This window comes from Arachis stenosperma, chromosome 5 (assembly GCF_014773155.1).
Source record: "Arachis stenosperma cultivar V10309 chromosome 5, arast.V10309.gnm1.PFL2, whole genome shotgun sequence".
NCBI classification, from domain to species: Eukaryota; Viridiplantae; Streptophyta; class Magnoliopsida; order Fabales; family Fabaceae; genus Arachis; species Arachis stenosperma.
Window position 1 is genome coordinate 124483914 of NC_080381.1, and position 27952 is coordinate 124511865.

At 33.7% G+C, this 27952-nt stretch overlaps 3 protein-coding genes and 1 pseudogene across 4 annotated transcripts; 3 read left to right on the top strand and 1 right to left on the bottom strand.

Annotated features, from left to right (window-relative positions):
• The first annotated feature begins 280 nt into the window (after positions 1-280).
• On the top strand, positions 281-1855 carry LOC130981317 (pentatricopeptide repeat-containing protein At1g62930, chloroplastic-like). The gene has a single exon (XM_057904913.1). The coding sequence runs from the start codon at positions 281-283 to the stop codon at positions 1853-1855; it is 1575 nt and encodes a 524-aa protein (XP_057760896.1).
• A 3127-nt stretch (positions 1856-4982) lies between these two features.
• Positions 4983-9522, top strand: LOC130979365 (putative pentatricopeptide repeat-containing protein At1g12700, mitochondrial). Of its 2 annotated transcripts, XM_057902794.1 has the most exons (4): positions 4983-5186; positions 5847-5947; positions 6042-7603; positions 9071-9522. In XM_057902794.1, the coding sequence occupies exon 3, from the start codon at positions 6090-6092 to the stop codon at positions 7587-7589; it is 1500 nt and encodes a 499-aa protein (XP_057758777.1). In that variant the 5' UTR covers positions 4983-5186; positions 5847-5947; positions 6042-6089; the 3' UTR covers positions 7590-7603; positions 9071-9522. The 2 variants fall into 2 exon arrangements, with proteins under 2 accessions (XP_057758777.1, XP_057758776.1); XM_057902793.1 differs by lacking the exon at positions 4983-5186 and having other exon boundaries at positions 5899-7603.
• A 2930-nt stretch (positions 9523-12452) lies between these two features.
• On the top strand, positions 12453-17343 carry LOC130979366 (zinc finger protein VAR3, chloroplastic). The gene is made up of 8 exons (XM_057902795.1): positions 12453-12920; positions 13328-13445; positions 13576-13949; positions 14402-14518; positions 14776-14892; positions 16334-16426; positions 16557-16661; positions 16942-17343. Exons 1-8 carry the CDS (start codon positions 12556-12558, stop codon positions 17054-17056), a joined length of 1404 nt encoding a protein of 467 aa, XP_057758778.1. The 5' UTR covers positions 12453-12555; the 3' UTR covers positions 17057-17343.
• A 2131-nt stretch (positions 17344-19474) lies between these two features.
• Positions 19475-21384, bottom strand: LOC130982973 (pentatricopeptide repeat-containing protein At1g63330-like; annotated as a pseudogene).
• Between the last annotated feature and the right edge of the window lie 6568 nt (positions 21385-27952).

Consider the following 27952-nt stretch of genomic DNA (forward strand, 5'->3'; position numbering starts at 1 on the left):
ATCTTTAATAATAATAGAATTGCAAATCAGACAATTTAGCTGACACCCTAGCATGGTTTTTGCTTTGGTGCAACTATCAAGTCTCAACCAACCTTTGTTTCCATGAACAGTGATTGTTTCCACCATTGAATTCGCTATTTTCTCTTCTAACTCCTTCGTCTCATTTGATCGGATTTTACACAAAATGTTGCGTGCAGCATCATTTTCATCACTCTCATTCTCCAGATTCAGCTTCTCTCTTCATATCCCCTCTTTTCCCTTTCCTTCCTGTTCATGTTCAATGTCAAGCCTTCACTCTCATTCTCAGCTCAAATCCCCTCGCCATGTTGATGAAGCTGTTGATTCCTTCACCCGCATGCTCTCCATGCGTCGCACTCCATCTATCATGCAATTTAACAAAATTTTGGGGTCTCTTGCCAAGACCAACCATTTCTCCCCCGCCATTTCCCTTTTTCAGCAATTGCAAGCCAGGGGAATTGCTCCCTGCATAGTTACTTTGAGCATCGTAATTAATTGTTGTTGCGGTATGGGTCGGATCACCCTCGCTTTCTCTATATTCGCCAAGATTTTAAGGATGGGTTTTCAGCCTGATACCATAACATTGACAACACTCATTAAAGGTCTCTGTCTCTGCGGTAATGTTGAAAAAGCACTGCACTTTCATGACAGAGTGCTGGCTCATGGATTTCGCTTCAACCAAGTCACTTATGGGACCTTGATCAATGGGCTCTGTAAGACCGGACACACATCAGCTGCTATTCAAGTGTTGAGAAAGATCCCACGGTATGGCATTGCTCCTAATGTCGTCATGTACAGCGCAATTATTGATAGCTTGTGCAAGGTTACGCTTGTAAGTGATGCTTTTCATTTATACTCTGAAATGCTTGCTAAGGGAATCTCTCCCAATGTTATCACCTACAACACTCTAACTTATGGATTGTGCCTTGTGGGCCAACTTAAGGAAGCCATTGATTTACTAAATCATATGATGCTGAAAAACATTACTCCAAATGTTCGTACCTATAATACTTTGATTGATGGACTATGTAAGGAGGGAAATATCAAAGATGCCAAGAGTGTGTTGGCTGTGATGACAAAAGATTCTGTGGAGCCAACTGTGGTTACTTATAATTGTTTAATGGATGGGTATTGCTTGGTTAACGAATCAAACAAGGCAAAATGCATATTTGACACAATGGCCCAGAGAGGAATGGCTCCTGATATCCAAAGTTACAATATTATTATTAATGGCTTGTGCAAAAGTAAATTGATGGATGATGCCTTGAGTCTCTTTGAAGAGATGCGTCGCAAGAACTTGGTTCCTAACACGGTAACTTACAATACTCTAATTGATGGCTTGGGAAAATCAAGGAGAATCTCTTGTGCTTCAAAGCTTCTTGTTGAGATGCATAATAAAGGTCAACCTGCTAATATAATCACTTACACTTCCTTGTTGGATGGGATGTTCAATATCAAACAAGTTGACAAGGCACTTGTGTTATTTAATCAAATGAAAAAGAGTGGCATTGATCCCAATATATTCACGTATAATATACTTATTGATGGCCTATGTAAAAATGGAAGACTTATAGAAGCAAAAGAGATTTTTCAAGATCTTTCCATTAAAAACTATCATCCAAATGTGAGGACATACACTATTATGATCGATGGGCTCTGCAAAGAGGGCTTATTTGAAGAAGCATTGGCCCTGATGTCAAAAATGGAAGACAATGGTTGCTTACCAAATGCTGTGACTTTTGAAATCGTTATTCGTGCTTTGTTTGAAAAAGGTGAGAATGACATGGCAGAGAAACTTCTTCGGGAAATGATTGCTAGAGGCTTATTGAACGGATGAATGAAGGTAGGATACATCAACTCAAATTGAAATCACCTCTCTATTGTTGCAGAATATGTATCATAGTTCTGTAAATTCTGTATCTGTTGGGTCACAGAACTTTGGCAATGCCATAACATCAATACCACTGATGTCTTGACTATCTCATTTTTATTCAATTAGTTTTGAACTTTCAATTATTGTAATTGCTATCATCCTTTTTAATTCCACTATGCTTTATTGATTCTTTAGAGGATATTCCTAGTTGTAGCCTACAGGTTTAGTGTTTAAGATCTCTTTATATTAATTAATAGTTCTTTACTGTTATCCTATGAGATCATATATCTTAACTATCATCATGCTACAAACTATGAAAAACAAAAAAGAGTGCTATAAACATTTGCAATTCCATTGCATTCTGTATAAGGAAAATTACATTATTATGAAAAATGTGGTTCCAAAATATGAGTTTGTTAATAATTCGGTTATGGTTTCCCAACTTCAAATTTTATTGTTAGTTTGCTTGTTGATCAATGACTTCTCTATGGAGATTGGCAATATTTGCTTTACACTGGGTTTTGACCTGCTTAAATGAGTGTGGTTTGGCCACCTAGGCATTTCAAAGCAGATATTTTTCTGCATCAATATTTCTCTTGCCTTGATTTTAGCTTGTAGTTTTGGACATCTAAACTTTTGTCGCAAGAACTTAGTTCCTAGCACGGTAACTTACAACACTCTTATTGATGACTTGGGCAAATCAAAGAGAATCTCTCGGGCTTTAGAGCTTTTTATTGAGATGCATGATAAAGGTCAACCTTCTTCTATATTCACTTACAATTTCTTGATAGATGCTTTGTGCAAAAACCGACAACTTGACAAGGCACTTGTGTTATTCAGTAAAATAGAAGTGATTGGCATTAACCAAATATACACTCATACACCATACTTATTGATGGCCTATGCAAAAGTGGAAAACTTAAACATGCTCAGGAGAAGAAATTATAATCAAAACGGTTAATGAGTGGGAAGTTATGAATGTGCATAAGTTATATGGTTGGGGTCAATATAATTTATTCGCCTTGGATACAGGAATGAGATAAAAATTCATTTTCTATCACATAAGAGCCCTAAGCTATAAAAATTCCCTGGAAATGTAACAGTTAACAAAAATAGTAAAACAATATGAAAAATAAGTTATGTGCATTGTGTATTCCTAGAGAAGTTCATAAAATTGCATCTGCAGGAAACGTGGAAGCATACAAAAATGAGAGAATCAACTTTTACAAATGAATTTTAAGTGGCCAATATGTAAATTGTAGACGTCAAAAGTCATGGAAATATGCACCAAGAAGATTTTGGAAGCTCTTTATATATATTCATGCTATATAAATGCATAATTAACAAGGGTATAGACAAGTATCTACAGGCCTAAACTACTTCTGCTTCTTCAGAATGAACACCATCTCTTAAAGCAATTTGCTTGAGAGAAACCTAATTAGACAGGTGAAATAGGTAATCATCGGACAACAGATTTTCAAAAGAGATGACATTGTTTTAATATATATAAAATAGGAGTATTAGATTTGTAAATTTTGGTTTAATAAAATGTTTTTTCACTTTTTTTCTCCCTTTCTTTGTAGCTTCAGTTAGCAAGTTATTCATGTTCAATTACAAGTTTATTAGATGTTAGATTCTGTAATCACTAGTTAGCTTTACAAAGGGGCTTAGTATCTGAATGACTAATTGTGTTTACCAAATGTGACATACGTGTTTGGTGCTGAGTACGTCTCCCTGCATGTTAGAAAGAGCAATCGTGCTGCATTTAATTTGTACACGAAGACATTGGGTTATAAGATTCATGATATGGAGGCGAAGTATTATGTAGATGCGGAGAATGCTTATGACATGAAGAAGCAACTCAAGGGGAAGCAGACGCATCAGCATCATCACAGTGGGGGTCATCACCCCCACCACCACCACCATCATTATCATGAGCATGGTGGTGGTTGTTGTTCCAGTGAAGCAAAGGCAGAGACGAGAAATGCGAAGCGGACCTGATTGTAAGAGCAATTTTCCTTCATTCTCTGAAAATGAAGTTTTCTTTTCTTTTCTCTTCTTTTGTTGTTGTTGTGAAAGAAAGTGGGACATGGCTAGTTTTGAATTGTAGAAATGGGTTGTAATTATCTTGTGCACTTGTAAATTTATTGGTGTTTGTTGACAGTTTTATTTCAGTATGAGCTTTTATTACGTTTACATCATGATGCTTGCTTGAATAGACATCCTGCTTTTGTGTATATATAACAGAGTATACAGGGGATATTGGGGGAAGGAATGTAATAATATTATATTATTACTTCCAAATCACGTAAGTAAGAATTATTTTTTACATAATGTAAAAAACAAAGTAAAAATTCACATCAGTTCTTTAATAGCAACTGAAAACTATTACATAATTTTACATATTTGATTATTAATTTTATGTAAAAACAACTACATATAAGTTTTTGTCTTGTAAAAAACATACAATTAGATGTTTGAATTTTTTATTAATATTTATATATTTGCAAAAACTTAGAAATTAGAATGGTTTATGCTCTATGTTCCTATATATTTTTTCTAAATTTTGCAGGTTTCTTAAAAATGTTTTACATGCGAAAATGACCAAAATATTTGAATGGAGTTTCTTTACATAGTCTATAATTTTTATAAAAAAAGTCGTCGACGATTATATAATTTTTTTATTTTATTAAAATTAAATTAAAAATTAATTGTTGCCACAATTCACAACAATAGTGCTCACATATGAACTAATGAACCATATATTAAAAAGAGGATAGTTTTGTAATTAAAAAAAAATAAAAGTCATAATAATTTATTATTTTTTGTCATCATTTAATCATTAATCAATTTTTTTAGTCTATTTTTTTTAAGGGATAAGTATTATTTTGGTCATTTTTAATAAAATTTTTAATTTTATTTCTAAACTACTCCTACTTTATTAAAAAATTTATAAAATAAAAAAAAAAAACCACATTGGGAGAAGGGGGGCGGAAAGGAAACGCGAAGGGGGAAGGGGAGGAAAAGAAGAAAGGGGAAGGGGAAGGGGAAGGGGAAGCGGGCGAGGGGAAGGGGGACGGCGCCGGCAAAGCTTGGAGCTGCCGTGAGCTGCCGTGGCCGTTGCTGAAAGAAAGAAGAAAGGAGAGGGGCTGCGACGGGGGAGAAGAGAAGAGGGAAAGGAAATGCGCCGGCGCTGTTAGGGTTTGCCGCCGCCGTCGCATCGGCATCAGGAGACTACGCCGTTGAGCCGTCGCCGCCGATTCGCCCACGAGCTGTCGTCGGGGAAGCGCTGATGGTTCTGCTTCTTCTTCTTTTGCTTTTGCTTAAACTTCTGCTTGAACTTCTGCTTCTTCTTCTTATTTTAATTTGTTATTTTCTGATTTTATTGTTGTTGTGTGTTGATTTGGTTGTTGAATTGAATTTCTGATCCTTTGATTTGTTGAATTTGTGTTGATTTCATTAATATTTTTCTTGGTGGTGGAAGTAAAGGTGGTGGTGGTGGTGGAAGTAAAGGTGCCGATAGTAGTAGAGGATATTTTTATCTAGAAAAAGTTAAAAGGACGATTTAAATACGAAAAAAAAATGTTAAGGATGATTCTAAATAAAAAATTAAGTTGGAGTCGGTTTCGATTCTGATCCTCAACATTAGAGACCAAAACAATTTTTATCCCTTCTTTTAATTTAATAATTTAATAATATACTTTATTCTATATTTTTAAATATTAATAGTTAATTGATAGTTAAAATTAATAAATTTTAATAATCTTTTAACATATCTCTTGTAATTGTACAAATTTATTTTAATATACATATAAAGCATATCCTTCATCAATTTATATGTCTATAAGAATATTTTTTTTGAATTTAGCGCCTCTCTTGAAAAACTTTTTTTATTTTACTCTTTTTTCTTGTGTTTACTCAAGAATTTAATTAAATTCCTTAATTTCCATGACAGTGATTGTTTCCATCATTCAATTCGCTCTTTTCTATTCCAACTCCTTCTTCTCGTTTGAACGGATTTTACACAAACATGTTGCGTGCAGCATCATTCTCCAGGTTCAGCTTCTCTCTTCATATTGTGCCCTATGTTTTCCCTTTTCGCTTTCCTTCCTGTTCATGTTCAATGTCAAGCCTTCACTCTCATTCTCAGCTCACATCCCCTCGCCATGTTGATGAAGCTGTTGATTCCTTCACTCGCATGCTCTCTATGCGTCGCCCTCCATCCATCATCCAATTTAACCAGATTTTGGGGTCTCTTGCCAAGACGCACCATTTCCCCACCGCCATTTCCCTCTTTCAGCAATTGCAAGCCAGGGGAATTGCGCCCGACATATTTACTCTGAATATTTTAATCAATTGTTGCTGTGGCATGGGTCGGATCACTCCCGCTTTCTCTACATTGGCCAAGATTTTCAGGATGGGTTTTCAGCCTGATACCATAACGTTGAATACACTCATTAAAGGTCTCTGTCTCTGTGGTAATGTTGAAAAAGCACTGCACTTTCATGACAGAGTGTTGGCTCATGGATTTCAATTCGACCAAGTCACTTATGGGATCTTGATTAATGGACTCTGTAAGACCGGACACACATCAGCTGCTATTCAAGTGTTGAGAAAGATCCCACGGTATGGGATTGCTCCTGATGTCGTCATGTACAGTGCAATTATTGATAGTTTGTGCAAGGTTACGCTTGTAAGTGATGCTTTTCATTTATATTCTGAAATGCTTGCTAAGGGAATCTCTCCTGATGTTATCACCTACAACACTCTAACTTATGGATTGTGCCTTGCGGGCCAACTTAAGGAAGCCATTGATTTACTAAATCATATGATGCTGAAAAACATTACCCCAGATGTTCGTACCTATAATACTTTGATCGATGGACTATGTAAGGAGGAAAATATCAAAGATGCTAAGAGTGTGTTGGCTGTGATGACAAAAGATGCTGTGGAACCAACTGTGGTTACTTATAATTGTTTAATGGATGGGTATTGCTTGGTTAATGAATTAAATAAGGCAAAATATGTATTCAACACAATGGCTCAAAGTAGAGTGTCTCCTAATATCCGGAGTTACAATATCATGGTTAATGGGTTATGCAAGATAAAGCTGGTCGATGAAGCAGCGAGTCTCCTTGGAGAAATGCAGCGCAAGAACCTGGTTCCAAACACAATAACTTACAGTACCCTAATTGATGGCTTGTGCAAATCAAAGAGAATCTCTTGTGCTTCAAAGCTTCTTGTTGAGATGCATAATAAAGGTCAACCTGCTAATATAATCACTTACACTTCCTTGTTGGATGGGATGTTCAATATCAAACAAGTTGACAAGGCACTTATGTTATTTAATCAAATGAAAAAGAATGGCATTGGTCCGGATATATTCACGTATAATATACTTATTGATGGCCTATGCAAAAATGGAAGACTTATAGAAGCAAAAGAGATTTTTCAAGATCTTTCCATTAAAAACTATCATACAAATGTGAGGACATACACTATTATGATCAATGGGCTCTGCAATGAGGGCTTATTTGAAGAAGCATTGGCCCTGATGTCAAAAATGGAAGACAACGGTTGCTTACCAAATGCTGTGACTTTTGAAATCGTTATTCGTGCTTTGTTTGAAAAAGGTGAGAATGACATGGCAGAAAAACTTCTTCGGAAAATGATTGCTAGAGGCTTATTGAATGGATGAATGAAGCCATGAAGGTAAGATACATCAACTCAAATTGAAATCACCTCTCTATTGTTGCAGAATATGTATCATAGTTCTGTAAATTCTGTATCTGTTGGGTCAGAGAACTTTGGCAATGCCACAACATCAATACCACTGATGTCTTGATTATCTCATTTTTATTCAATTAATTTTGAACTTTTAATTTTTGTAATTGCTATCATCCTTTTTAATTCCACTATGCTTTATTGATTCTTTAGAGGATATTCCTAGTTGTAGCTTACAGGTTTAGTGTTTAAGATCTCTTTATAGTAATTAATAGTTCTTTGCTGTTATCCTATGTGATCATATATCTTAACTATTATCATGCTACAAACTAAGAAAAACAAAAAAGAGTGTTATAAACATTTGCAAATCCATTGCATTCTGTATAAGGAAAATTACATTATTATGAAAAATATGTGGTTCTAAAATATGAGTGTGTTAATAATTCGGTTATGGTTTCCCAACTTCAAATTTTATTGTTAGTTTGCTTGTTGATCAATGACTTCTCTATGGAGTTGGCAATATTTGCTTTACACTGGATTTTGACCTGCTTAAATGAGTGTGTGGTTTGGCCACCAAAGTATTTCAAAGCAGATATTTTTCTGCATCAATATTTCTCTTGCCTTGATTTTAGTTTGTAGTTTTGTATATCTAAACTTGTGTCGCAAGAACTTAGTTCCTAACACGGTAACTTACAACACTCTTATTGATAATGGCTTGGGCAAATCAAAGAGAATCTCTCGTGCTTTGGAGCTTTTTATTGAGATGCATGATAAAGGTCAACCTTCTTCTATATTCATTTACAATTTCTTGATAGATGCCTTGTGCAAAAACCTACAACTTGACAAGGCACTTGTGTTATTCAGTAAAATGGAAGAGATTGGCATTAACCAAATATACACTCATACAACATACTTATTGATGGCCTATGCAAATGTGGAAAACTTAAACATGCTCAGGAGATTTTTCAGGATCTTTCCGTCTAAACGTCCAGCCAGACATACAATATTATGATCAATAGTCTTTCTAGAGAGGGTCTGTTTAAAGATGCATTGACCCTGTTGTCAAAAATGGAACATGATGGTTGCATTCCTGATGCTGTGACTTTTTAAACCATTATTTGAGCTTTGTTTGAAAAAGATGAGAATGTTACGGCAGAAAATTCCTTGGTGAAATAATTGCTAGAGGCTTATTGAATAGATTAAAGAAGATCAAATATATCTCAAATTAAAGTTACATTTCTATTGTTATTGAATATTTAGAATAGTTATATAAATTTTCTATATGCTGGGGCAGAGGACTTTGGCAATGCCATGACCTCACTATCACCAAGTTTTTTACTATCTCAATTTTATTCAACTAAGTTTGCACTTTTGATTTTGACAATTGTTAATAATTTTGTTATGGTTTCCCTGCTATTCCTAAACTGTGCAACTTGCTTTTCTTTATCTTTATAGGTGGAGTATCTAACAAATTCCCAGGACTGTTGACATTTATCATTAGCCACCGTGAACTGTTGTTTATTTGACAAGAAAATTCTTGAAACTATTGCTTGCAAGTCAACATCCAGGAATTGGTTCTAGTATGTTAGTGCTATGAATCCAGCTTTTGCTGATACTCAAGCCAAAACTTCCTTATAGCTTTAACTTAAAGGATGCTTGCGAATGGGAGCTGTGGGATTACAGATTAGCAATGCTGGTAGCTAGTATGACACCAAGTGCCATAGTAGGCACATGCAGCGCATAGTTTTATCAATCAAAACAATAATATATACAACAATCCATTCATCCACAAGCTCAAAAGGACAAAACCGCCATCTCAAGTCCCAACATCATAAAACAAAGGCAGCAAAAAAAATGCATATAACAAACTAGACAGCACAACAATAGAGGATCTGCAGAGCTTATAGAAACACACAACTCTACTGTATACTAAAATATTTACATAACATGAGGTTGTGTGTATGTATTCTAGTGATTGGTCTAGTATATCAAATGAACAAGCTTCATGGATGATATCTTTTGACATCTAAGCTGCATGTTTCCCCATTATTAGGAGATTCACTGTGGACAATTCCAATCTCCTTTTTTCATTTCAACTTCATCCCCTGCTGTCTTACATTTTAGACACTGAACATTTCTGGAAAAATTCATAACACTGCATCTGCGGCAAAACCAACGAGAATACAGTTTGCCATGCATAATTGCATATGGTCAAGTACGAAAGTAAGAGAAGAAAAATCATAGAACAGTGTAATTCACATAATTCTATTGATATGGACCAAACTTATAGTGCTTTCAAAAGGAACCTTTACAAACAAATGGAAATCGAAAAGCTAGTAAGCAAGTAAAACAGCTGGAGGACTTACTCCGGACATATCCAATCTCCTTTACTCATTTGATTAGTAGGCAGATCAACGTCCTTTGGCTTATTATCTTCATTACAATTTAAGCATTGTCTATTCCTAGAGAAGTTTACAAAAATGAGAGAATCAACTTTTACAAATGAATTTTAAGTGGCCAATATGTAAATTGTAGACGTCAAAAGTCATGGAAGTATGCACCAAGAAGATTTTGAAAGCTCTTTATCTATATTCATCATGCTATAATAATTGCATAATTAACATGGGTATAGACAAGTATCTACAGGCCTAAAATACTTCTTCTTCTTCTTTAGAACGAGCACTATCTCTTAAAGCAATTTGCTTGAGAGAAACCTAATTAGACAGGTAAAATAGGTAATCACTGACAACAGATTTTCAAAAGAGATGACGTTGTTTTAATATATAAAAAATAGGAGATAGATCACTTGCTTGAATTCAGCACTAATGTGCTTATGGACAAAGAATTAGTTCTCCTATTACATAATTTTCTTGGTGCACAAGATTGCTAGGCCTGCTCAAACTGTGAGCATTATGTACATTTTGAAATGCCTAATTCCAAGTGTAATGCCTCGAGCAAATTAATGCAAGATTTCTGTTATTTAGGTATAAAAGCAAATAATTTGTTAGAATAATAATGGCACATATGGTAAAGAAAAATAGGGATAATTGGTAGTTTGGTACTTGTTGAGCCTACCAAAACATGTTTTTAAAAGATAAACTTCAATTTGAGATATTTAAATGGTAGATTTAATTAAATGGTGCTTTAAGGCTTAAGGATATCTAAAAGTAGAGGATTTTGATTATTTTTTAATACATCCAATGCATAAAGGACTTAAAATAATTTATATTTTTTATTAAAAGTTTCTATTTGTAATATTATGAAAAAAATTATAATACACTAGCTTTATTTATAAATGTAAGAAAAAAAGATAAATAGATTCTTGACTTTTTAGTCTGTAAATGTTTAAGTCTCAAAAAATTTGAGAATATATTTAAGTTTCGACTTTTTCATAATCTGGACATATTAATTCATGGATCTAATTTATTTCATTTAAAAAATTCTTCCATGTGTACATCCGTATATCGGCCATGTCAATACAACAGAAGCTATGTTTAATTTTTTCGTTGAATTTAATAGATCCAAGTAAACAGAAAAATTAATGTGTTTAAATTTTAAAAATATCAAGGACTTAAATATATTTTTAAATTTTAAAAAATTTAAATATTGGTTGTCCTATTTATCATTTTTTTCTAAATATAAAAATATTTTTGGAATACTAAGTCTTTGATCATCGAGTAATATCCACTTTACAACTAATTTTTTATGAATCTTATCCTACCGTATGATCCCAATCATGTTTTTTACCTCAATTTTTATGCATAACACATCTTTTTATAAATTATTACCGATCCTTTTGTTATTAAACAATGTTATTTGAAATTTTGAATCTATCTATCTATTTATTTACTTATATATTATATTACATGAAAATGGTAATGTCTTTTTTATTTTGATGATGTTATTTTTTTTTATAAATTTATATAATACAATACAAAAAGTTTACGTAAAAAAAATATTATAATATTATTTAATTTGATAAATTAAAGACTAATTTATTATGAATTTAAATTTTATTTAAAAATTTAAATTTTAGAATATACATTCAAATAAGTTTTTAAAAAATTTTGTATTGGATATTTTTGTTTTAAAAAAAAAATAATTACGTTGAGATCTTTAAACTTTACAAAAATAAGATATATAAGTCTTTGCGTCACACTTTTAAAAATTTATTTGTCCAAATAAAAATAATATGTATAACTAAAGTCAGGACTCATATATCTTACTTTTATAAAATTCAAGAATCTCAATATAATAAAACTTTTTTAGAGACATAAATGTCTGATGCAAAATTTTTTAAGGCCTATTTGTATATATACATTATATCTAAATTTTACCAATAAATTATTATATGCATAAGATTTGAGTCTCTAACACTTATTTAAATAAATAAATAAAATAATAATATTATGCATTCAAGTTTTTTTATAAACTAAGTTAAACAATAAAATTTAGAATAATATTATCCATAATTATTTTTTATTGATATTCGATCAACTTAATTAGACTAAGTTAATAAACAAATTTTAATGTGCAGTATTATTTACAAGAATAATACTATATATCCAAGTCTTTTATAAACTAAGTTTAACTAAATTAAATAATAAAATTTAGAATAGTATTAATTATAATTGATTTGGTTATGTTAAACCAACTTAATTAACTAATGAGTTATAACTCAAATGAAAATTTTTCTATTTTTAGTAAAAAAAATTAACAAAAAAATTTAAATATATAGTATTATTTCAATAATTATTGTCCATACATTTTTTATTTTATTTTATTTTATTTTTAACTGAAACAAAAACGTTGGGATTTCGGGGGTTGGTGCATTGCAAAACCCTGAGTGTGAACTCCAACTTTAAGATAAACCATAAACCCTCTCAGCTAAGCATAGCTGAAGAAGAAGAGGAAGAAGTAGTTACCACTTACCACTAACCATGTCAGCTTCAAAGCTCGCACTGTACGGATTCGGAACCACCCTGTTCCGTACCCATCGATTCCTCTCTTCTTCCTTTCTTCCCTTCTCTAAACCAATCCTTTTCCCTCTCAAACCCCCGCCCCGCCGCCGCGCTTTTTCTTCATCCACCGCTACCGCCGTCACCTCTGTCGACCAGGACAACCGCCTCCAAATCCACCATCCTTGGCCCGAATGGATCTCTTTCGTCGACCGTTTGAGTACCAAAGGCTATCTAACCAAATCCTCTTCTTCTGGCGATGACGGAGACGACGCCGTTTACGTCAACATGAACCTCTTGAAGGATGCCTGTCTCAGCTTCGGTCGTGACCGCTACGATCTTTTCAGGTGCGTTTTCTTCTCTCTCTCTCTCTCTCTCTCTCTCTCTCTCTCTCTTATTTATATATTTGCGTCTCATTAGATTATTGGAATGCGAGAGAGTACTTAATTTTCAAGTTGAGTTTGCAGCGGGAAGCACATTTTTCATAACTAGCTTGAGTTCATGAGTAGTTTTCTTTACTTGTTTGGTGACAATGGAAGTTTTCTATTTGTTTCTGAAGTTGGTTATGTAAGAACTGAGAAAAATGCACATTGAGGAGGGTCTAAAGGCGAGGTTATTTTGCTATTTCAAACTCCAAATAAGCTAATGTTAGCACAAACACTACATTCAAGCATCAGCAATTTAGCATCATGGTATGTTAGAGTTAGAGGAGTTTAGAATTAGCATCAAGTTCTTTTGCTTCTTATGCATGCAGGTTGCTGTCCTCGAGTGATCTTCAAGCAATCGTGGAGGGAGGATGTCCTAATCTTCTCCGAAAAGCTGTAAATTCGGCTAAAAGGTTGAGAGCCCACCTGCAATTAGATGAAGGGGATGTATGTCAGTTCATTTTTTTATTTTTTGTTTCAAGCTTTACGCTTTTAAAATGCATGACATTCAAATGTTCCTTTTAATCCATACGATTTAGTTCTTTATTCTTCACTCAAGTTTATTGTTTTTGTTCAGGTCTGTAGTGCTTGCCACCTGCGAGGCTCCTGTGATAGGGCTTATGTGATTATGGAGACCCTTGGAGTTGATGCTCGAACTGTGGATGTAGTTAGAATACTTTTGTTCTACGCACTAGATCCAGTTGTTCTTTCCGGTGGAGAGAAACCCTCGGGGAGAGAACTTGTTGAATCATCTGTGCGAAAACTTCTCTCCCAGCTGATTGAGTTGAGCGAGTCATCTCCTGCTCCAGCTCCTCATGCTCCTGTTCCTGCTCCTGCTCGATCAAAGCCCACTGCCCAAAATGATTTGGCAGAAGGCCAACCACTAACTTCAACAACTAGTAAATTTTCAAAAGAAGCGGAGATGAAGAAACATGACTGGATTTGCCAAAAGTGAGTCATACATGAAATTTATAGTTTTTCTCCATTTCCACATGAAATTTGGAAGATATTCTTTGTTCATAAGCATGTTGCTTATGAATTCAAGCAAGTGATCTATCTACTATTTTTTTTTATATATTAAAGCAACATCATCTCTTTGACTCTTTCAAAATCTGTTGTCAGATGATTACCTATTTTATTTTACCTGTCTAATTAGGTTTCTCTCAAGCAAATTGCTTTAAGAAATATTGTTCATGTTGAAGAAGCTGAAGTAATTTAGGCCTGTAGATACTTTACTCTACCTTTGTTAATAATGCTATACATGAATCAAGATGAAGAGCTTTCGAAATCTTGGTGCATATTTCCATGACTTTTTGACATCTACAATTTACCTATTGGCCACCTAATAATTCATTTGTAACAGTTGATTCTCTCATTTCTGTTTTCTTCCATGTTTCCCGCAGATGCAATTTTATGAACTTCTCTAGGAATACAGAATGCTTAAATTGTAAAAAAAATAAGCCAAAGGATGTTGATCTGCCTACTAATCAAATGAGTAAAGGAGATTGGATATGTCCAGAGTAAGTCCTCTAGCTGCTTCACTTGCTTTTTACTAGCTTTTATCCCAGGGCATGGTCACATTTTCCATTTATTTATGAAGGTTCCTTTTCTGAAAAGTCGTATAATTTTGGTTCATAACAATAGCATTATATGAATTACCCTGTTCTATGATCTTTTTTCTCTAACTTTTGTAGTTGACCATATGCAATTATGCATGCCTAACTGTTTCACTTTCTCCTTATGATCTGCTGACATATTCTTGTTGGTTTTGCTGCAGATGCAGTTTTATGAATTTTTCCAGAAATTTTCAGTGTCTAAAATGTAAGACAGAAGGGCCCAAGAGGATCAATCCAGATGAAGTTGAAATGAAAAAAGGAGATTGGAATTGTCCACAGTGAGTCTCCTATCTTTTATATTGTTTTACTATTTTTGCTAACTGTTACATTTCCAGGGAATTGTTTATACCTTAGGGTACCTTTGTGATAGAAAATGAATCATTATCTCTTTCATGGATCAAAGGTGAATAAATCATATTGATAGCAACACTATACTTAGGCACATTGATAACTTCCCACTCATTAACCCTTTTGATAATATACATTGCATTTAATTTCTTCTAGAATTTTTCATGCTTCATCTGTTTCTCATTTTGGTTGGGCTCATTTTGAAACTAAACACAACTCTATTTTTCCATAGATAGATAAATCCACAGATAAATGTTACAAACATTTATTTCGGAGTTCTCAATACCATCAGTCTAGCTATTTATTTTATATATTTTTTTCTTGATAACAAAAGAAAGAATATCATTAATGTATTGAGAGAAAAGTACAAATGGGTGGAGGAAAGAGTTTCTCCAAACCATTGGAAATACAAACAAGTTCGGAAGCTTCAATGAACTGCAACTTCCAATCTCTCGTCATGTCTGAGAGGGAAAGTCATCTGAAAAAATCATATATTTTAGACACAGATGCTAAACACCTTTCTCTATCCCAAACAAACAACTTTTCCTGTGAATCTGTCATGAAATGTACGAAGACTGTTCTAGCCAAATGCTCCAAATAGTGGAATATATTGCACATTGCCACAAAAATTTAGCCTCTTTCTTTCTCCCAAAACCTGCAAACATAATCAAAAGAAACTGAGCTAGTGATATGAGGCGCACCCACAATTCTCGGAACACGCTGAACAAAGAACTCCACAAAGAATGCTATTTATTATATTTTATAACCCAGGATTCTTGAATTGTCTAAACCCTATCAGACAGCTGCAGTTGGCACTATTTTAGGATGCGGACTTTCTTTGCACTAAAATGGCGAAACATACAACTTAGATGTCAAAAGTTATCATCTATTAAGCTTGTTCATATGATATAGTCGTCCAATCGCTAGAATACATACACACAATCTCATGTTATGTAAATATTTTAGTATACAGTAGAATTGTGTGTTTCTATAAGCTCTGTGGATCCTCTATTGTTGTGCTGTGTAATTTATTATATGCATTTTTTTGCTGTCTTTGTTTTATGATGTTGGGATGGTGGTTTTGTCCTTTTGAGTTTGTGGATGAATGGATTGTTATATATATTATTGTTTTAATTGACAAAACGATGCCCTGCATTTGCCTACTATTGCATTTGGTATCATACTAGCTATCAACATTGCTAATCTGTAATCACACAGCTCTCATTCGCAAGCATCCTTTAACTTAAAGCTAAAAGGAGCTTTGGCTTGAGTACCAGCAAAAGCTGGATTCATAGCACTGACAGATTAGGAACAGAATTCGTGAATGTTGACTTATAAGCAATAGTTTCAAGAATTTTCTCGTTTATGTAGGTGCGGGTTCATGAATTTTGCTAGTAAATCGAAGTGTTTGCGTTGCTCTGAGCAAAGACCCAAGAAACATCCCGGGGACTGGAGTTGCTCCAAGTAAGTTCTCTTTCTCCACCTGACCCCCGAGTTTCTTGTTTTATATGTTGCTTTGTGTATTATGTGGAAATTCATATTGACTTTCAAAGTTTGGTTTAAAAATTGTTAATAGGATTTCTATTGTATGTAGGTGTGGTTTCATGAATTTTGCTAGTAAAGTGAAGTGCTTGCATTGTCAAGAGCCAAGTCCTAGTTCCAACAAATGTCAACATCCCGGGGATTGGAGTTGTCCTAAGTGAGTTTATTGTTTCTTCTTCTTCTCCTTTCCATCTCTTTTATCGTCGAGAATTTTCTGGTATGCTCTTACAGCATATTTAATGTGTGCTCCAGGAACATTCATGGCTACTCATTTTGTGTTATATAATTTTGAAACAGCATAAATGAAAATAAGTGGCTATAGATGTTTTTGAATTACATATTAAATGTGTTTAAGGAGCATACAAGTCCACCTGATCCTGTTGTCTCTTCTCTTTTCCTAGCATGCTAAGGTTTGTTGTTTCATATTACTTGCTTAGGTGTAATTTCTACAATTATGCAAGAAATAAGAATTGTCTAAAGTGCAACATTGAACGACCTAAAGAGCAACCAACCAGTGAGCATGAGGAGCATGTTTGGAAAAGATCATATTGATGAAGAGATGCCATAGGGCGGCATTTGCATGGTGGAGTCAAATGTGCATTTTCTTTCCAATTTGTTTTCTTGTCATTTCATTTGAAAGATACACATCGGCAATATAATCGGAGAGTTATTTGAATGTAATTGATGATGTTTAATATGATCATGTACAGATCTAGAAGCAAATTTAACGATGTGTAATGTACCATCATTAATATATCTGGAGTTGGATTGAATCTCGTGAAATGTGAATGTTCCAACTTAATAAGGAAGAAATATACGAAGACGAAAATTCATATGTCCATTGAAGTATCAATTCGAGCAATTGTAAGATCAAGCAAAAGAGTAGAATTTTTATTTCTCTCGTTATGTTTTAGTCTTGCTATATTCCCAATATGATAATTGAGGAATATAGCAAATAAAAGGGAGCACATTAGTCGAACCCTTAAACTCTAATATGGAGGAATATTTATCTTGAAAATAATAGTAATAAAAAACCAGCATTCCAAAATCCACTATAAGAATCAACCGAGTCAACAGAAGCATTCAACAAAATAAATCCAAAACTCCCTTCGGCTATTTGGCAGCCATCAAAAGTAATTACAGCTCCGACTCCTATCAATAATTATTGCCACAGAAATACAATAGTAACAAGAATCATGGCCTCTTTCATTTTCTTCTTCTCCATGTTCTCTATCTTTTCTTCACACGCGATATCTTTTGTTTTGACATCAAGTGTCATCATCACACGCTTTAGCATAAAAAAGACAATTTTGAATTTTTGATGTGTGGAACTGCTTCTAATAGATAACGAGATAAATAATAATTATTAATTACCAAAAAAAAAAAAAGATAACGAGATAAATTGGGAAGTTTAAACTTAGATGGATAACCTAAATCGATTTCGCTTAGGTTGTAATCTGAAAAGGAAATAAAGATAAAAAGGAAAATCAAAAGAGGCGACACACATTTTAGAAGTTGGATTTGTTTTTAAGGTGGAATAGAAAACCGTATAGCTTATGAATACATCCTTAATCCCCACTTAAATTCGTTTTACTACAGTTCTTGGAGGATTCGGTCAAATAAACAACAGTTCACGGTTGCTAATGATAAATGTCAACAGTCATGCGAATTAGTTAGATACTCCACCTACATAAATAAAGAAAAACAAGTTGCACAGTTTAGGAATAGCAGGGAAACCATAACAAAATTATTAACAATTGTGAAAATCAAAAGTGCAAACTTAATTGAATAAAATTGAGATAGTCAAAACATTCGTGATAGTGAGGTCATGGCAATGCCAAAGTCCTCTGCCCCAGCGTATAGAGAATTTATATAACTATTCTACATATTCAACAACAATAGAAATGTAATTTTAATTTGAGATGTATTTGACCTTCATTTATCTATTCAATAAGCCTCTAGCAATTATTTCACGAAGGAGTTTTTCTGCCGTATCATTCTCATCTTTTTCAAACAAAGCTCAAATAATGGTTTCAAAAGTCACAGCATCAGGAATGCAATCATCATGTTCCACTTTTGACAACAGGGCCAATGCATCTTCAAACAGACCCTCTCTAGAAAGACTATTGATCATAATATTGTATGTCTGGACGTCTAGATGATAGCGTCTAACAGGAAGATCCTGAAAAACCTCCTGAGCATGTTTAAGTTTTCCACTTTTGCGTAGGCCATCAATAAGTATGTTGTATGAGTGTATGTTTGGTTAATGCCAATCTCTTCAATTTTACTGAATAACACAAGTGCCTTGTCAAGTTGTCAGTTTTTGCACAAGGCATCTATCAAGAAATTGTAAATGAATATAGAAGAAGGTTGACCTTTATCATGCATCTCGATAAAAAGCTCCAAAGCACGAGATTCTCTTTGATTTGCCCAAGCCATCAATAAGAGTGTTGTAAGTTACCGTGTTAGGAAGTTCTTGCGACACAAGTTTAGATGTACAAAACTACAAACTAAAATCAAGGCAAGAGAAATATTGATGCAGAAAAATATCTGCTTTGAAATACTTTGGTGGCCAAACCACGCACTCATTTAAGCAGGTCAAAATCCAGTGTAAAGCAAATATTGCCAATCTCCATAGAGAAGTCATTGATCAACAAGCAAACTAACAATAAAATTTGAAGTTGGGAAACCATAACCGAATTATTAACACACTCATATTTTAGAACCACATATTTTTCATAATAATGTAATTTTCCTTATACAGAATGCAATGGATTTGCAAATGTTTGTAACACTTTTTTTGTTTTTCTTTGTTTGTAGCTTGATAATAGTTAAGATATATGATCTCATAGGATAACAGTAAAGAACTATTAGTTACTATAAAGAGATCTTAAACACTAAAGCTGTAAGCTACAACTAGGAATATCCTCTAAAGAATCAATAAAGCATAGTGGAATTAAAAAGGATGATAGCAATTGCAAAAATAGAAAGTTCAAAATTAATTAAATATAAATGAGATAGTCAAGACATCAGTGGTATCGATGTTATGGCATAGCCAAAGTCCTCTCACCCAACAGATACAGAATTTACAGAACTATGATACATATTCAGCAACAACAGAGATGTGATTTCAATTTGAGTTGATGTATCTTACTTTCTTTCATCCATTCAATAAGCCTCTAGCAATCATTTCCCGAAGAAGTTTCTCCGCCATGTCATTCTCACCTTTTTCAAACAAAGCACGAGATTTCAAAAGTCACAGCATTTGGTAAGCAACCGTTGTCTTCCATTTTTGACATCAGGGCCAATGCTTCTTCAAATAAGCCCTCATTGCAGAGCCCATTGATCATAATAGTGTATGTTCTCACATTTGTATGATAGTTTTTAATGGAAAGATCTTGAAAAATCTCTTTTGCTTCTACAAGTCTTCTATTTTTGCATAGGCCATCAATAAGTATATTATACGTGAATATATCCGGACCAATGCCACTCTTTTTCACTTGATTAAATAACATAAGTGCCTTGTCAACTTGTTTGATATTGAACATCCCATCCAACAAGGAATTATAAGTGATTATATTAGCAGGTTGACCTTTATTATACATCTCAACAAGAAGCTTTGAAGCACAAGAGATTCTCCTTGATTTTCCCAAGCCATCAATTAGAGTACTGTAAGTTACTGTGTTAGGAACCAAGTTCTTGCGACGCATCTCTTCAAAGAGATTCAAGGCATCATCCATCAATTTACTTTTGCACAAGCCATTAATAATAATATTGTAACTTTGGATATCAGGAGCCATTCCTATCTGGGCCATTGTGTCAAATATATATTTTGCCTTGTTTAATTCGTTAACCAAGCAATACCCATCCATTAAACAATTATAAGTAACGACAGTTGGTTCCACAGCAACTTTTGTCATCACAGCCAACACACTCTTAGCATCTTTGATATTTCCCTCCTTACATAGTCCATCAATCAAAGTATTATAGGTACGAACATTTGGATTAATGTTTTTCAGCATCATATGATTTAGTAAATCAATGGCTTCCTTAAGTTGGCCCGCAAGGCACAATCCATAAATTAGAGTGTTGTACGTGATAACATTGGGAGAAATTCCCTTAGCAAGCATTTCAGAGTATAAATGAAAAGCATCACTTACAAGCGTAACCTTGCACAAGCTATCAATAATGGCGCTGTACATGACGACATCAAGAGCAATCCCATACTGTGGGATCTTTCTCAACACTTGAATAGCAGCAGATGTGTGTCCGGTCTTACAGAGTCCATTAATCAAGATCCCATAAGTGACTTGATTAAACAGAAATCCATGAGCCAGCACTCTGTCATGAAAATGCAGTGCTTTTTCAACATTACCACATCGACAGAGACCTTTAATGAGTGTATTCAACGTTATGGTATCAGGCTGAAAACCCATCCTGAACATCTTGGCCAATGTAGAGAAAGCGAGAGTGATCCGACCCATGCCACAGCAACAATTGATTAAAATATTCATAGTAAATATGTTGGGCGCAATTCCCCTGGCTTGCAATTGCTGAAAAAGGGAAATGGCGGTGGGGAAATGGTGCGTCTTGGCAAGAGACCCCAAAATCTGGTTAAATTGGATGATGGATGGAGTGCGACGCATAGAGAGCATGCGAGTGAAGGAATCAACAGCTTCATCAACATGGCGAGGGGATGTGAGCTGAGAATGAGAGTGAAGGCTTGACATTGAACATGAACAGGAAGGAAAGCGAAAAGGGAAAACATAGGGCACAATATGAAGAGAGAAGCTGAACCTGGAGAATGATGCTGCACGCAACATGTTTGTGTAAAATCCGATCAAATGAGACGAAGGATTTGGAAGAGAAAAGAGTGAATTCAATTGCGGAAACAATCACTGGCATAGTGTCATGGAAACAAAGGTTGGTTGAGACTTGATAGTTGACACTTGACACCAAAGCAAAGAACCATGATAATGAGATTGGAGTTGATTTCTATTATTTTTCTAACAGCATAGCTGATTTTCTAAAAGTTAGATAATTGTATAAAAATATTTAAAAATCTTATTATACTTTCAAATTAAGGAATTTAATAGTCACCAAAAAATTAAGGAATTTAATAGTCACCAAAAAAAATAAGGAATTTAATTAAATTCTCGAGTAAACACAAGAAAAAGAGTAAAACACACAAAAGTTTTTCAAAAGAGAGGCTAAATTAAAAGAAAAAACCTTATAGATATATAAATTGGTTAAGGATATAGTTTATATGTATATTAAAATAAATTATACAATTACAAGAGATATGTATTTTAACTATCAATTAGCTATTAATATTTAAAAATATAGAATAAAATATATTATTAAATTATTAAATTAAAAAAATTAAATTAAAAAATTGAATTTATAATTAAGTGAAGACAAAAATTAATAAATTCTGATAGTTCATAATATTTTTTTAATTATAAAACTATCACCTCTTTAATATATAGTTCATTCGTTCAAATGTGAGCACTATTGTTGTGGATTGTGACAATAATTAATTTTTAATTTTATTTTAATAAAATAAAAAATATTTTATATAATCGTCGACGACTTTTTATATAATAATCCTAGACTATGTAAAGAAACTCCATTAAAATATTTTGGTCACTTTTGCATGTAAAACATTTTCAAGAAACCTGCAAAATTTAGGAAAAATACATAGGAACCTAGAACATAAATCATTCTAATTTCTAAATTTTAGCAAATATATAAATATTGAATTTTTTCTTAAAAAAATTCAAACATCTAATGTATGTTTTTTACAAGACAAAAATTTATATGTAGTTACTTTTTATATAAAATTAATAATTAAAAATAATTAAATAATAATTTAATTAAATATGTAAAATTATGTAAAAAAGTACTGCATGTGAATTTTTACTTTGTTTTTTATAATGATTATGCATAATTGCACATAATAGATGTGTATTAATGTAAAAAAAAAAGACAAATAGGTCTTTGACTTTTTGTCCTGCGAACATTTTTGTTTTTAACCATTTAAAAATACTTTTAAATATCTGACCATCACAAAATTTGGATAGATGAGTCCTTCCTTCCAAATACTTCCGTCAAACCCAATAAAAACGTCCGACATGGCTTCGTTCTGATGACCTGGCGTCACGGATTGACACATAGATTGATGAGTGGAAGGCTACTTTCGAAAATTGGACAAATAAGTCCCTCAACCTGAAAACTACGTTGTTTTGTGTTTGGTCCTAATCCTTAAATTGATTGCGTTTCTTTGTGTATGCTGGTGGTGAGGAGCTCTACCTGCATCAACAATGGTTGCTAATGGAGCATCATCAACGTCAAGAAGAAGCTTCAGCAGAGTAAGACAAGAAAATTCAGCTTCAAACTCAGTTCCTTGTGCTGTGCACGCCGAAGACCTAAAGGACAATGTCGCCCCGAGGTGCTTCGGTGGAGTTTATACAATAATGTATATGTCAAGGATGATTAGCAACCTAAACAAAATCTTCTTGGGTTGCCCATTCTATAAGGTAAAATAAAAAATTTGAGAAATTTTGTTCTGAAATGGTTTTAGATAGTACATACAAATAAAACACTTCAAGATTAGGGAAGCTTTTTTAGCCGCAAGGCTAAGAGAGTCTTCATTGAACATCCCTTGTGAGGTTACTTTGAGAATACGGAGGTTGGTCAGTTCTTCCTTTAATGTCAATTTCTTAAAGTCCATTAGTTTTAGTTTTTCTAGATTTTAAGGTGATGCAAACCTTGTAATAGTTCATGCTCTGTACACTTACTTTTGGCATTCCACTCTAATCCCAATTTTCTTAGTTTTGTGAATGGTATTCTTGAAGAAACTGTTGAAAAACGAAATGGTGAAATGCCTTATGTATGTATGGCCTTAACAGATTTTTGGTTTGTATTGCACATTGCTTGTTTCGTTTGTTCATTAATATTAACATTTGTCATTCAGCGCGTTGCTTGCTTGTTGAGAAAAGTTTCCTAGGAGCTTGAGCGCCGCATGTCAGTCCAAGCAGAACATTCAAGAACTGTATGCCAAATACACTTATTACTACTTTGACTTGTTTTTCTTTCTGCATTGATTTCATCATATCACTTTCTTTTCCTGTCCTGTGTCATCAGCAAAGCAATCTTTTCAAGGTTCGTGAAGAAAAGTATCAATCTAAAATTAGAGCACTTGAGGCAAAAAAGCACTTGAATTAAAATGCTCACGATTAGAAGTAGAGGCTATGGAAGCTAAAGCAGAAATAGATCAGAAAACTAAAGCATATGAGCAGCAATTAGAAGAATGGCGTAATAAGTGTAAAGAGCTCCTGAGCTTGAAGCTGAATCTTCTCGCCTTACTCCGTTAAAGCTTCTTCTTGATGTTGATGATGCTCCATTAGCAGCCATTGTTGATGCAGGTAGAGCTCCTCACCACCAGCATACACAAAGAAACGCAATCAATTTAAGAATTAGGACCAAACGCGAAACGACGTAGTTTTTAAGTTGAGGGACTTATTTGTCCAATTTTCGAAAGTACCTTTCCACTCATCAGTCCACGTGTCAACCTGTGACGCCAGGTCATCAGAACGGGAGCCACGTCAGACTTTTCCATTGAGTCTGACGGAGACATTTGGACGGAGAGATTCATCCGTCCAAGTTTTGTGAAGGTCAGAGATTTAAAAGTATTTTTAAATGGTCAGGAACGAAAATATCTGTAGGACAAAAGGTCAAGGACCTATTTGTCTTTTTCTCTTAATGTAAAAAATAATTTTTACTTACGTGATTTAGAAGTAATAATAATATAATATTATTACATTTCTTCCCCTAATATCCCCTATATACTCTGAAACGGCCAAGGGTGAAGGAGTTATACCATAGTTGTTAGAACCGAATCGGTGATCGAATCAGTTAAGTTATTGGTTTATTGGTTCAACCAAAAAATTACTGGTTGAACTGATAGAATTGATCGCACGTAAATAAAAAATATAAAATAACCAAAAATATAAAATTAAAATTTAAAATGCATATATTTACTAACATTTTAATATGTTAATATATATTTAAAATTATAATAAAATAATAATATTAATAATAAAAATACAATATTATTATTATTGAAATATGAAATTAATATTTGATATAAATTAAATTTGACTTAATTAAATTATATATAAATTATAATATAATATAAGTTTATATATATATATTATATTATATGAACAAATATATAAACATATTAAAAGTAAGAAGATATAGAATTATATAGAATTATATTGTAATGTAAGTTGCACTAGATATTGATTATACATAATTATAAACACATTATGTAGTAGGAAGATAGTTGGCCTAGGGGTGGAATTATGTGCAACGAATCCTGAGGTTTCAGGTTTAAACCTTGCTTTCAGCATTTTTGCAAACTAGCTGTAGTTGACCGGTCCAAAATGAGTTTGACCGGTTTAGCTGCGATTTGCATCGATTTTGATCAGTTTGTTGTCTTAAATGGTTAGAACATTAAACCGAATTAGATAGAGGTTTAATTTTTCGGTTGAACCGATCGATTCGGTTCAATTTTTATAATTATAAGTTGGGAAAGTATGGGGAGCCAATGGAATATTTATACAATGTGTAAAATGGAGGTTTATGGAGTACTAGAGATATAATTATTAGTGTTACATTCTTCCATTAGCTGAAACTTTTGGGATGAGTGGTATCATGACATGGTATTAGAGCATTAGAATAGAAAGGTCAAGAGTTCGATCCTTGGTGAACCCCAAAATTAGTTTAATTTTTTCGGGAAGATGTTTACTATCCCTAGTACTCGGATATTCTATATGGTATGGGGGATGTTCATTTTGTAATTCAATAGCCCATTGTACACATTGTACAAATAGTCCATTATCTCCCTAGCGGGATCCTTATAAGTTATATACAAAAACAGCATGTCTATTCAAACAAGCATCATGATGTAAACGTAATAAAAGCTCATATTGAAAAAACAGCATGTCTATTCAAACAAGCATCATGATGTAAACGTAATAAAAGCTCATATTGAAACAAAACTGCCAAGAAACACCAATAAATTTATAAGTGCACAAAATAATTACAACCCATTTCTACAATTCAAAACTAGCCATGTCCCAATATTAGAGGATAAAGCTTTTTGGTTAATGATAATTTTTAGCTTACTATTTATTGAATTAGATAAATAGAGTACAGTTAATTATGACTTGTTATTGTAAGTCAATTGAGTACTTTTACTGGTGATATCGGTTATTGTATATATGAACATCAAGTTAATGTTAATGACCAATCACTTTTTATTTCTTTTAATATGGTATCAGATGAATAATCACTTCTGCTACTTCTCTTTCTTTCTTTTCACTTACTTTCCAGGAAAATTTCTATTTTTAGGGAAACGTTTTTCCTCTTGTGCTTCTCTTTTACGATTCTAGCATGATTCTTTCATCATTATGGATGATCTCACCAATCTATATTTTCTACATTAAGCTGATGGTCCTGGACTCGTTCTCGTCTCACAACCCCAACTGGTGATAACTATGATTCTTGGAGCTGTTCCATGGAGCTCACTCTTTTTGTCAAGAACAAATTTAGCTTTGTTAATGGTTCACTGCCCCGTTCGACTGCTGATAATCCTCAGCATGTTGCTCTTTGGACACGTAGCAACAATGTGGTACTTTCTTGGATTTTCAATTTACTTTCCAAGGATATTGTTGGTAGTGTTATGAGGTCATGAGTAGCTTCGGAGGTTTGGCAAGACCTTCATGAGCGCTTTCAACAGCGTAATGGTCCACGGATTTTCCAACTTCGACGCGATCTTATGGTGCTGTATCAACTCAATGAGTGTTTATTTTACCAAATTAAAGTATATTTAGGATGAATTGAGTGCATATCGTCCTATTGTTCAATGCAATTGTGGTTGCCTTCGACCTTTACAAGATTTTCATGATAGTGAATATATAATGTCATTCTTAATGGGACGTAATGAACACTTCTCTGGAATTTGAGGTCAATTGTTGCTCATGGAGCCTCTCTCTCCTATTAATCATGTTCTTTCATTAATCCTCCAAGAAAAAAAATAGAAGGAGCTCTGTGTCAAACCCCTTGCCTCAGATCTTCTTGCTTTTGCTGCTAAGACTGAATTTAAGCCAAAATCAACTAAGAAAGATCGTGATAGACTTTTGTACTCTCATTGCGGGGTTCTAGGACATACGATTGATCGATGCTTTAATATTCACGGCTTTCCTCCAAGATATGGAAAATTCAAAAACAAAAGTCTTGTTAAAGGTGTTGCAAATCTTGCTTCGACCAATACAAATGTACCTCCTTTATCATCAACAATTTCTGATCCACCAATGATACAGACACAATACCAACATCTATTGAGTCTTTTATCCTCTCAGAGTGCCCAAGCCAATACCCAGTTTCTTTCATAACAACAACAAAAAAAAAAGAAAAGAAAATTTCATTTACAGAGAAACATAATGGAGGAAAATTGCTCTTACAATCAGGTGCACTTCGCATTTCTCGTCTTTGTCTTCTCTGCCTTTGCTTCACTAGAACAACAACCACCACCATGCTCACGATGATGATTGTAGTGGTGGTGGTGATGACCCCCACTATGAGGATGCTGATGCTTCTGCTTCCCCTTGAGCTACTTCCTCATGTCATAAGCATTCTCCCCATCTACATAATACTTTGTCTCCACATCAAGAATCTTGTAACCCAATGTCTCCGTGTACAAATTAAATGCAGCACGATTGCTCTTTCTAACATGCAGGGAGACATACTCAGCACCAAACACCTATGTCATATTTGGTAAATAACTAAATACAATTAGTCATTCAGATACCAAGCCCCTTTGTAAAGCTAACTAGTGATTACAGAATCCAACATCTAATAAACTTGTAATTGAACATGAATAACCTGCTAACTGAAGCTGCAAAGAAAGGGAGAAAAAAGGTGAAAAAACATTTTATTAAACCAAAATTTACAAAGCAAAGATTATTTTTATATTTGACAGTAATATTCACAAAGATGGTATGAATATGAACAATCAACTATACATTGTTGTAAATAGGAAGGCACCTTGAAGGTTCAACCTTTGGTTTTCACCCTAAAGACCAACTTGCTTACCACCAAGCTTAACCCTATTGCTTATATGCATACCCTTACAACATCTCTAATTTCATGGTAACCAAACTTGTAACTAAAGAAACCAAATCCTAACAAACATTTTTAACTTGCAATTGAAAGCCACAACTGGCTCACCGAAAACCAAACAGATTGAAAGATAAGCTAAGGAGATAACTCCACTTGTGAAATTTCCAATAGCAACAAGGTTAAACCCTTAGAACATTTTTCTTTTCATCATGCACAATCATGCTATTGCAAAAACTAACTCCTATAAGAAACCTGTAA

Bases quoted from the DNA above. Each gene is read 5' to 3' on its own strand.
- LOC130981317 (XM_057904913.1), top strand. From the start codon at position 281: ATGTCAAGCCTTCACTCTCATTCTCAGCTCAAATCCCCTCGCCATGTT.
- LOC130979365 (XM_057902793.1), top strand. From the start codon at position 5,922: ATGTTGCGTGCAGCATCATTCTCCAGGTTCAGCTTCTCTCTTCATATT.
- LOC130979366 (XM_057902795.1), top strand. From the start codon at position 12,556: ATGTCAGCTTCAAAGCTCGCACTGTACGGATTCGGAACCACCCTGTTC. The intron at 13,446-13,575 runs GTATGTCAGTTC...GTTTTTGTTCAG, and splicing joins TGCAATTAGATGAAGGGGAT to GTCTGTAGTGCTTGCCACCT. The intron at 16,662-16,941 runs GTGAGTTTATTG...TTACTTGCTTAG, and splicing joins GGGGATTGGAGTTGTCCTAA to GTGTAATTTCTACAATTATG.